Source organism: Mixophyes fleayi, chromosome 7, assembly GCF_038048845.1.
Source record: "Mixophyes fleayi isolate aMixFle1 chromosome 7, aMixFle1.hap1, whole genome shotgun sequence".
In the NCBI taxonomy this organism is placed as follows: Eukaryota; Metazoa; Chordata; class Amphibia; order Anura; family Limnodynastidae; genus Mixophyes; species Mixophyes fleayi.
Genome location: NC_134408.1, coordinates 26,648,423 through 26,660,565, shown reverse-complemented (window position 1 = coordinate 26,660,565; position 12,143 = coordinate 26,648,423). Strand labels below are relative to the sequence as shown.

General features: G+C 39.0%; 1 protein-coding gene across 4 annotated transcripts in view; it reads right to left on the bottom strand.

Annotated features, from left to right (window-relative positions):
- The window catches only part of CRAMP1 (cramped chromatin regulator 1), a 36,953-nt gene that overhangs the window by 20,739 nt on the left and 4,071 nt on the right, over nucleotides 1-12,143 (bottom strand). For 3 of the 4 annotated variants that reach the window (XM_075179503.1, XM_075179501.1, XM_075179504.1), the window contains exons 3-7: nucleotides 3,669-3,859; nucleotides 3,206-3,359; nucleotides 1,928-2,011; nucleotides 1,395-1,443; nucleotides 684-778 (exon numbers count right to left, since the gene is read on the bottom strand). In XM_075179503.1, the coding sequence (XP_075035604.1) occupies nucleotides 684-778; nucleotides 1,395-1,443; nucleotides 1,928-2,011; nucleotides 3,206-3,359; nucleotides 3,669-3,859 (573 nt within the window). The remainder of the gene's footprint in view (nucleotides 1-683; nucleotides 779-1,394; nucleotides 1,444-1,927; nucleotides 2,012-3,205; nucleotides 3,360-3,668; nucleotides 3,860-12,143) is intronic. The other variant, XM_075179502.1, reaches the window with a different exon arrangement.

The following is a 12,143-nucleotide window of genomic DNA, read 5'->3' as shown; positions in this document are numbered from 1 at the left end:
TCAGTGGTCCCTGGCCCACAGTCACAGAGGATGGCTCAGTGGTCCCTGGCCCACAGTCACAGAGGATGGCTCAGTGGTCCCTGGCCCACAGTCACAGAGGATGGCTCTATGCACAAAACACCATCCACCACTGTGTTTAGATGATGTGTGTACTTATATCACAAGCAGGACACTATAATCAATCATTTTTGTTACTTAGTAAGCATTAGTAAATATTCCAATGACTATTCATTTCCTTGGTTTCTTTCCCCCACTTTAGAAATGTGTATGACCAGGAAGAAAGCGCATACATGGACTGCAAGATATTTTCTAACTAGCACACAGAATCCCCATAAAGAGAGTTATAATACACAGACATTTATGTAAACAGGTGCAACAGTAAAAGGTGGTGTTGCCATGGCAATAAGATTGTATATGGTTTCAAATGTCCAGTTGGTTCGATATAAGCATTTGTCTGATGACAATTATGTACGTATGTATGTATGTATGTATGTATGTATGTATGTATGTATGTATATTCATAAAATATGTCAATACAGACTGAACACTGCATCCCAGAGTATTTAATTATCAGCTGCTTTCTATTTCACTTGGTGACAAGTGGTCACAGTCTGTCTAACACACATACAAACAACGAAACAACGGGTGAAGGGTTACTATTAAACGTAAAGAACAGACAGTACCTGTCTTCCCTTCCGGGTCGCAGAGTTTCTTCAGTGCTCTACACATAGGAGCCTTGATCCGCAAGTTCCTACCTTTGTATCGCACCGTTGTTGCCCTGTTTGCAGATTGAAAAAAAAAAAAAAAAAATTAAGAGAAACTAGTAAACGAGTCTAGAAAACAAACTTCCAGATGCAAATGTACATACACAGCGACATCATAGGAAAATGCTTCCAAACATGAACACTTACTGGGGGATTATTGGGGTTATTTCAGCAGCGTCTGAAGTTACTGACCTCAGCCCCAGGTTGTTTCGTCTCGATTACAGATTTAACCCCATTTTATGATGTGACAAAGTAATAAAACTACATTTGCCCTTTTCCTTTCCTCTTGTTTGTGATACATTTAAAATTGTTAGTTGCACTACCATTCTATACTATAAATTGTTCATAACTTATACACTCCCCCCCCTTTTTTTTCACATTTAAAGGGACCAAGTTCTACATAATGCAGCTCATCACTTTTCATCAGCGAAGCATAGGGGAGGGAGCTATACTGAAGGATGAACCATTATCCGTAAGAATGTGACCTATTCGCTAGACACTGGGGACATTACTGGCTGCTAGTGCATTGATAGGATGTATTCTCAGAGATATTACCCCAGCACACAAAGTAGAGGACAGCTAGGCTACAGGAACACTTATGGGATTATTAAACAGATAAGACACACTCACCCTAACTGTATTAACTCATTCAACTTGGCAGCATTCTTATCATCCATACCTGCAGTGCAGAAAAAGAGGAAGGAATATTAATGCCACTAATCGGGTACTAAAGAAAACAAAACAAAAACACATATCTTGAATTATAACATAATAAATGCAACAAAATCATATTAACTCTCCGACTTTACATTTACAAACGTCAGTAGTGTGCAGTCACACAAATACCTGCTTTCAGATTCTGCAAATTAATTACAGTTTCTACAAAACTATTAAGTCCTATTCCGTTATTACTGCCTAGCAAAACGGACTTGGCATAACGGCTCCACTCTCTGCGTTACCCTATCATACCATTCTGTTCTCTATAAAGTCCTACAAGAGAAGTCGGAGACAGAAGTGCTGAAGAGATATTGGAGCAGCCCCTAATTTTTCAATTCCAGAACTGTTCTTCTATTCTACGCAGGCTGCATTGTAGACAAATGAATCATAGCCAAATAACACTGGATAAAGCAACAGAGATACTGGGACAACAGAAACCAACTTACAGCCACCAATTTTCTTCCGCAGTTCTCCGTAACAAATGAGCCCATAAAGTTCCTGTGAAGACTTCTTAAGACCGCAAGAAAAAACTACAAGATACAATAGAGACAAAATGACTTCAGTACGATACACATCAACAGAAAGAGGAGTTAGACAGACACAAATATACAAGGAAACATCATCTAGTCCTCCCCAAGTCCTAAAATTCTATACATTTAATCTCATGTTAACAAATAACCCCATAAAAGTTTTTAACTGTCATTATGAAAAGACAAGGACCCTTACTACTTCCATATCGATAATGAAGGTAACAGTACACTAATTATTTGCTCATCGGGAAGTGCAATCACCTCTATAAAGCAGAACCTTTGGTAGTTTGGTCTGGCACAGTTATGTTTGTGTAACAACCATGTGAATGAGAAATGATGTAATGATCTCAACGAGCGATTCTCACCAATCACAGTCTGGAATCGGTTATTTACAAATGAAGAACATTGAAGACGTCCTTCCAGGAGTGCAGATTACCAAAGATCAGACTGTATGTTGTCTTAATTATTTTTAAATAAAAAAGCTATAAGCCTCTGTCAACAAAGTAAGTGGTAATGTTTGCAAGTCTACCATTAGAAAAAGAACGAACAGGTATGGCTTTCACGGCAGGGTAACCGGAAGGTGGTCTCCTCTCCGAAAACAGCTCAGATTAGCAAAGTTGCATCTGAACAAAACACAAGACTTGTGGCACAATCACCTCTGAAGAGCAGACCAAAGTGAAGTTGCTTGGTCTAGACCAGTGGTGGCTAGCCTGTGACACTCCAAGAGTTGTGAAACTACAATCCCCAGCATGCTTTGCCAGTAGATAACTAGCTGATAGCAGGCAGAGCATGCTGGGACTTGTAGTTTCACAAACACCTGGAGTGTCACAGGTTAGCCATCACTGGTCTAGACAATGATCTGAAGTACATCAGCACATACTAAGCCCAGCAGAACAAGTCAAAGTCCAGGGGGCAAATGTATGATGCCACGTTTTTTGCAAGTCGCCAATATTCAGTGACTTTTTCAGGGCAAATTTAAAATGCCAATATCTTTAAAGGCAAAACTTGCCTTTAAAGACATTGCCATTTTATATTTGCCCTGCAAGCCGCCGAATATTGGTGACATGCAAAAACCAAGGCATAAAACATATACTTCTGTGAACCATGAACACCTATATAAAAACACATGTGTGTAGATAGATAGACCAACAGACACTGACAACATCAGGGATAAGGGAGGTTGGGGGTTCTCACCATTGTTGAAGTCAATGTACTTGGAGATCTTGTGCCAGGTTCTGTAGTAGAAGTGCCGAACCTGCTCCTTATTCTTCACCATACTGACTGGTTTGGCTTTCTTCTTGTACTTGAGGGCAACGTTGTTTTGAATGGCTTCAAAATCCTTCCCATGCTGAAGCAAAGAGTGTACATGTTACACACTATTTAGACAATGTAATTGCAATGACCGGTCTTTGTCCTGGTGTCTCCAGGAGTCCAGCATCTTACAGCTACAGTGTCAAATAAAACGAATACTGACCTAAGGCCAATGCAAAGCCAACGGACCAGAGACTGGCTTAGTTCTATGATACAACTTGGCCCCAGGCAAAATATTCTCTAATTGTTCTCTATTATTTACAGAGAAGAGGAAATGATCAATGCAAGTAATAGAGGGACCAAGGGCCCACTCGGTGAATTATACAACTGAAGAAACTGTACTCACTTCATAGAGGGCCTCAAAGAAGGTGCTCTTGTCTTCTGTGCTCCAGGACTCCCATTGCCTCCGCACCTTCTTCTTATTGCCCTCATCCTTCTCACCAGCAGGTGGCGCAACGTTGCGGCCAGACGCTTTTGTGGTGCCGGGAGCCAATCCGGTGGAGCAGCTTGGCGAGGAGGGAGTGGCACTGTCCACTGCTAAAGACAAAACAGGTGGTATGAATTACAATATCACAATACTGCCCCACATAAGAAAACAAGTGGAATGTTATCTTAAGCTAGGTACACACTACAGGGTTTTTGTCCAATAATCAGCTCAACCAGCCGACATACGACCGCTCGTTCAAAAGTCGGGTCAGTGTGTGTAGCGACACGATGGTCGAAAGCCTCATTTGGTTGGTCGTACCATTAAATATTTTCATTCCAATCTCATTTCCGTTGTGTAGTGTGTATAAGTTTCCGACCGATCCACAACAGCGAGTACGAAATTACAGTCATTGCTCACGACAACATAGCTGTAAAAAGTCACTAACGGGACAGCTGCTATTCCCTTTATTGTCTAAAACAAGGCTAGTGTGTATGCAGTCCATGGACCGAGCGATCGGATGTAAAATCGTTCGGCATAAAAAGTTGGTGAAAAATTCTGTAGTGTGTACCCAGCTTTATTAATCAAGGGTTTGTCTAATCATCAGAATAACAGACCAATAAAAACAATAGGAACCAAGAGGAAGGTAACCAGTTAAAAAAACCTAAGCACAGGAATATAAAGGTTGATAAATGTCAGCATTACATAACACATGTTAACGCTGAGCAGTATGTATGTTATAAATAAGATGAAGAATTGCCCAGCTTGTTATGTTCACCAAAAGGTGCAGCGATTCACAACATGATTGGTCTTAGGAGCCAACATCCCAGTATAGAGAATAATGCACCAGGAAGACATCTCCCACGTGTGCTATTAACTAGTACCCAAGGAGAACGTTGGGACTGCAGAATGAAGTCAGCGAGTATTTTTAGACTGAAAATCTAACATCGTGAGCGCACACAATCAACTCCTGCAACCACCTCCTCACAGCGTATCACTCACAGCTTGGATTGTGCAAGAACAACTTTGTAAACACATCATTTAGATGCAAGTGTAACGTCAACATCTCCATAAACTGGGCAGGAAAACCATTGCAAAACCTAAAATCAGGAGGTTTTTTTTTCTTAATGGAATCCTATTTAATTTTATAAAATTCTCACAACATAAAAATACACAAAAGGCAAAACAAAAAAAAGTACATACAAATTATCTACATATGATTATTAACAGAAATGGAGAGTAATTATTAAAGGGGGACTACTACACCCAGGGAACCAGTTTAATCCCTAAGGTCTTGGGCTGAAAACAAAGTCCAGGAGGGGTGCAAATCTACAGTTTAAACCTTTAATCAATGGCTACATTTACAAAATCCTCCTGAAGGTCATATAGAGGTTGGGGGTGGTTAGTGAAGGTAAAAGGGAGATTTTTATTTATTTTACATTTTGCGGTAAGAGGACACAGACAGTGGGGGATTATTCCACCACATCCCCCTTGTAGAACTTGGAAAGTATGTGAAGATAACAAGCAGCCACTCTGCAAAGGTGGTCTACTGAGGCTTCACGACGTACTGCCCAGGTCAAGTGTACAGAGGGTGCCAGTACCCTCATCATGGAACAGGCTTACCAAACATCTGAATCCAGTTGGAAACTGGAGATGGCACAAAATCCCTTCTAATGCCCTCAAAAAGAACAATGAAACTAGGACGCAGAGCCCTGTATCCACTGGAGCAAAGCAGAGAAGGAGCAGTAGTTGTTTTCTCCCAGTACCCTGCCTCATAGGGGTAGAACATAACCCCCTATTTGTGTCCCACTAACTGCAGGAGAGAACGAAACGGAATCATTTAGTGCTATTCGTCATACTAAAGGTTTACTTTGGTCCAGTAAAATATCATTTGCAAAAAGGAGTTAATTTAAAGCATTAGGAATCATAAGGACAATTGGAGTTGGTCTGCAGGGCCTTAGTCAACATCCGCACAATCCCAAATATCTTCATATCCAGGTTGAAAACCCCACACCTGACCTTCCTTAAATCATTGCACAAGAGAAGAACTATGGGGATTTGTGTTTTCCTTCCCATAACACAATTGCAATTCATGCAAAAGATCAGTGCTCAGTATTTGCTTATTAAATACTTATGTAATAATCCCCCTGCAAGATTTGCTCAGCACTCTTTAGAGTACTGTAATGGGATGTAAGATTAGGAGTATACAACACTGTGTCATCAGAGGTAGGGCGTATTAATAATGAACCACTCCTATATATACGCGTAATCTACTCAAGACCCCGCCTAGAACACTCATTTGTTTCAACGTGTCACGTTATGTTTGCAATTCCCAAATATGTATTTCTTAATCTTGCTGTTGTTTTACACACACATACAAAGTAGAACTCATTTATGAAGAATGGTGCACAGGAAAGTTAGTGTTGCCCATAGCAACCAGACTTTTTTCCTTGCACAGTTCAGAAAGTGACTGGTTGCTATGGGTGAAGCCATGGTTTTCCCCGTGCACCAGTTTTCAGAAACGTTGTCTTCACACCGACTATAACGTTATCAATCAACCTCACTAATACACCATTACCTGCTTCTAACCAATCACTGCCATCAGATCAATTCATACTGTGACCCAAACAAAGAAAAATAGGACTGGGCGGGGCCTCCTATGTTTACACTACAAAATGAAAATAATTTTGACTTGTTTACTTTGCAGTAAAGGCAGCCATTTTGTATGTGCTCGGACAATAATTCTTAGTACCCCACTATGAATTCATTAGGACCTAGACGACATCACTGAGGCATGCCTTGTGAGGAAGTACCTCAAGCCTCAATGAGGTTAGTTCCTAAATATACTTTGCCCCACAAAATGGCCACCCAACATGCTTTTAGGTAAGTGTCGGGTACACTTTGAAATTATGTGACATTAGCAAAATAAATTCTCTGCATGTTTTAAAATTTTCACCACCTGATAAAGTTGTGGTAAATAAACAACATTTCAGTGATTTTTATGTGCAAATTGATTCACATGTTCCATCAGCTGCTGCATATCCAGAAGTCAGTGACAGAGCCACGTCTCCAACCAGCAGCCACTTTACTGTTATTAGAAGTAAGGATAAATAAAGCAGAACGTACAGCACACCAAGCACTCATAACTTGTCATATACAGACAGCTACATAGATACAATACAAATATGATTCTAATACGACTCTTCCCGATTCAGACAAAAAAAAAAAGATACTGTGGAGTATTCAGCCATTGCGTTCACTGCTCAATATTTGTTAGATGTCAATCATGGAAATTTTAGGTTTCAGTTTAAACATCACAAGCACTATGAAACAAAATAAGTAAAGACGTTATATTCATCATCATCTATTTATTTATATATATAGCGCCACTAATTCCGCAGCGCTGTACAGAGAACTCACTCACATCAGTCCCATTGGAGCTTACAATCTAAATCCCCTAACTTACACACACACACACACACAATAAAGGACAATTTAATTGCAGCCAATTAACCTACCAGTATGTTTTTGGAGTGTGGGAGGAGACCGGAGCACCCAGACGAAACCCAAATATGGGGAGAACATACAAACTCCACACAGATAAGGCCATGGTCAGGAATCGAACTCATGACCCCAGTTCTGTGAGGCAGAAATGCTACCCACTGAGCCACCGCGATGCCTTAAGTAGACAGTACCTGCTGCCTTGTTCCACAGAGGATGTATCAGAGGAGACCAATGAGAAAATATAACGGAGAGGAAAGCTGAGAATCAAAACTAACAAAGACAGATTTATAACCAGTCTAATCACTAGAAGAAGCACCATTTAAAATGATGGATGGGAACCAAAAAATGCAATCATTTCAATATATGAAGTTTATCCTATTTTAAGATACATCTGTTAAAATGTATAATAATTCATGCCATGCAACAAGAATCTGAGCGAATACCAGTTTCTCGCAGAAGTGTCTAGTTCAGAAGCCGCATCAATCAATATTCATGCATATTTATGCTGTTAACCTCTGAACCGTAAACATATAGGACTCTCATGTTAATCAGTCAATACATGGGCAGATCAGTTCACTTAGCCTCAGCCTGATCTGTGTTCAATTTGCCCACACAAGAAATTGGACAAATCTGCCGTTTGGCATTTGGGCTAAGTAACTGGATCAGTCAGCCTCATTAGTGCAGCCAAACAATCAAATTTGACATCAATGCAGAACAGATCTCGATCAGATGTTCATTGGAACAGACAATATATTCAGGACCTCGCACAGCTGCAGTTTGGAATGGACTTAATCTAAACAGGCGTAAATGGCTGTGTGCATGGGCAAGTTGGGTGCAATTAGTTGCCTTGCTCTTCGAGATGTGATAAGCCCTAGTGAGAGTTCTACAAACATACACAAGCTATCCATTGATGGGTACAAGGCGGCCCTCCAAGCCTTAACCTGCAGCCCCCAGGTCCTTCCAGCTTTGTCAGTTTGTTATAGCTTGTAACACTTGTTTACTATACCTGCTGATGTGATATTACAGATAAGCGTCTCGTACTTTGATTACATGTATTGCTTTACATGTAGATTTACTAAGCTGCGGGTTTGAAAAAGTGGGGATGTTGCCTATAGCAACCAATCAGATGCTAGCTTTCATTTATTTAGTACCTTCTACAAAATGACAGCTAGAATCTGATTGGTTGCTATAGGTAACATCCCCACTTTTTCAAACCCGCAGCTTAGTAAATCTAGCCCTAAGGGTCATGTGCGGCCCTTTTGAAGGTTAGAGGGCCACACCATACGGCCCCTGAAGTGTATCAGATTACCTATCACTATAACCAATATTTCACCCAAGATCACTGCTACCCGAAGTATAGACACTTCTCTATTTTCCTGTAAAGTGCTGGATCAATAGGATGTGTTCTAAATCTATAGAGGGGCTGTATCAGGTCAAATGATATTACTTGTGGAAAGGATCCGAAACTGACAATTATTGGTATACGAGCTGACTAGAAGCCTGGGTGAATGATCATAAGATAGGCATTTACTGATGTAAGAGATTAGTATTACTGTACTACATCACCATCAGAAGTACTTTATAAGGAGTTAAACAACTCAGAGCTTACAGGTAGCCAGAGGTAGGTGATGGCGGCTTTCTGCTTAGCTGCAAATGAAGTGCAGAGAGTTGCTTGGTGTCGAGTGGAAGTAGACGGCGTAAGGAAAGTTAGAACTATTTTAGTTATACACAAGACATGAAATATAAAGCATTTCAGATAACATTGCATGTAAATAGGAAAATTCTGTTGCTTGGCATACACAGGTAAGGGAAGTATTACCCAGAATGCTTTAGACCAACGTCTTCAAATGTTTTTCCCGTAGTTCAGAGCACAATACCGAAAATATACCAGTTTAGATTTAAGGATTACCCCTATCCTCACCCACATCGCCTCAGCATTCTCCTGCTCCATAAATTGTGTAGCAGTGCTCCTCACAGTGACTGTATCACATCAATAATGAACATTTACTTTTTGGTCAGAATATTCTGGATAATATTTTTACAGACACCAGCAGAATATGAATTTTCTTAGGACTTTATTCAGACTTTTATCAGAACTGGCTTTTTTTTTTTTTTTTTTTTTAAATAAAGTGAAAGGAACCAAGACATATTTAGAGGTGCCTGAATGAGGAGTACAGTGCAGGCTGTAGCGCTTGCATCAATGTATGGCTGCGCAGACTTCCCCTAAGCTACATTATCCCAGATCAAATGGAAAGAGTTAAACATTTCAGAAAACATATGTACAGAAAATATGCTATAACCCATAGCAACCAATCAGCTTGTAGCTGTCGTGTTCTAGAACAGTGAACAAAATTAAAGGAAACATCTCATTGGCTGCTCCAGGTTATAGAACATTTTAGTTACCCTTTCATATAAATATAACAAGACAGAAAAAAAATAAGTCTTGTAGCCCAGAGTACACAGTATGTTTGGCCAAAGATGATAACTTGCCAAAGATGCATAGATTCATAGTTAAAGGATAAAGTATGCACTGAAAAAAATATATATATTTTGCCTGAAATTGTTCCAAGTTCACTTATCAGCATTAACGGGCATAAAAAAACTGAGATTTGGCATGTGTGTACTTGTTTGAAATATAATATTATATGGTACAAAATTAAAAGTATGAGTATAATTTTACAATGACACCAATGAATGTTAATTAACGGCAGTGTCTATATGGATTTTTACGATTTGTTATAAAAAAAAAAAATTAAAAAAAGTCAGTAAAAACAAACAGTAGTCAAAATTACAAAAAAATGCTTAAGAATTCTGAAAAGTAAAAAACAAAAAAAAAAGATGAACGAAATCCCAATGACCTAATTTAAATTGAATTATAAGAAAACAGTCTCACATTAAACAAGGGTAGTTTTACTGAAAGAGTCCTCTTACTGAAAGAGTAGTAGATGCTTGGTCCAAATTTTTAAGCACATGTAGTTGGAAACACCACAGTAAAGAATTTTAGACATATTTAGGATAAACACAGGGTTGTGTCATGAATAAATCAGTAACACATGGACAATTATCTGCTATCAACATAGGGATTATTTCATAAAATTGTGCAATCTGGCAAATAGGCTTCAACGCACAGCAACCAATCAGGAACTAGCTGTTATTTTTTTTTGTGCAATTTAGAAAATGAAAGCAAGTATCTGAATGGTTACTATGGGCTATTATTAAAATCCTTTATGTACAAAGCAGTGACAAATTACTCAGCCCTGTACATTGCAGAAAATGGTGCAAATAGAAATTTTATATTAAACAACCCCATGCATTTATATTCATTAAAAAAAAAATACAAAAATACAAGCCTCCAATCCAATATACAGCTTCCCAATTGTAAAGCGCTACGGAATATGTTGGCGCTATATAAATAAATGATGATGATGATACAGCCATGGACAGTACACAATGTAGAGTGACGCTGGGTTATTCACCCATAACATCAGTTGATGTCATTTTGAATTATTTCCCCAACAAAATTACAAAATGTAAAAAAAAAAAAAAAAGTCTTCTAAACCAATGTTTACTCAAATGTCCTATAATATTCTACCCATTTTAGAATAAAAGTATTTAAATTATTTTAATGTGTCTTTTTTTTCCCCAAATATAAAAGTCACTCTCATAGAAAGTAGATAAAAATCACCACATCTGTAGAAAAGTACAGACATTTCAGTATTTACTTCAGTGCAGACTGGGATTAACTAGGTGTATAAACAGGCAGATAAAATCTGTTGTTAAAAATCTATTTAATCATAATGACTGCTAAAATTCAACAAAAATAATATAAAAGGCAGCAGATTAATTACGTATAAAATGAGTAACAAAATGAAATACAGTGAAATGATGGTGAGTGACCTGTGGATCCATAGAGCTATACTATGTACATCAGTAAACAAAATGGCTGCTTCCACTGTGTAGAGACAGATACTTAGTAGGTCGGGACGTTATTTTGTGTAAACAACATTATAATCAAACCACCTACATTTTTAGCAATTTAGCCCCGAAATAAATGTTGCAAAAATACAACAGTTATTTATCTCCAGTATTCACAGTCAAACAGCTGAAAGATAATAGGGGCTGCTATAATCTACTGGATAAGGTTAGTTATGTCCATGAACGCAGCAATGCAGACAACATACACGGAAGCTTTGAACCACACTACCCCAAAACACAGTACAGCTAAAAATCCAGGCAGCCATTGATGGAGCTAGACGTATCTCGCCTAGCTACTGATTTCTGCTCAATTTTATTCAGGCCACAATAATACAGGGTGATTCAAAAGTCGCAGTACACCCTTTTATTTCAAAAACTCTACAGGAAATTGGGAAACCTGAATACTCCAGTAAGGTATGGGTGACGTGGTCTATCTTTTACGGTATGTACCAAACATGGGCGCCATCTTGAAATCGGCCCAATTCCTGTAGAGTTTTTGAAATAAAAGGGTGTACTGCAACTTTTGAATCACCCTGTATAATCATGGAATAATGTAGCTAAAATTAAATAGAACTAAAGAATACAAGAAATGGGTACAGCAACCTATATTTTAACTCCTCCCCTTAAACTCCTCCCCTCCCACTTAGAGTGGTGTCAGGCAGGCACTTTAAACACTGGCACTATCGATAGCGCTTAATGATTTCCTTGGGGAATTAAACTCTGAAGACGTTGCACACACCGGATCGATCGACTGCTATGCCCACGAGCGCTATTCAAGTTGGAAAAGCGCCAGCACTAAGAAGTACCCATGTGACATCAGCCCAAAACTTGCACATATTGGGATTTAAGCCCCATCCGCAATGCTTTTGAGTGAATGGAGTACATAGCACATCCTTACTGAAGGTTCACTGACCCATG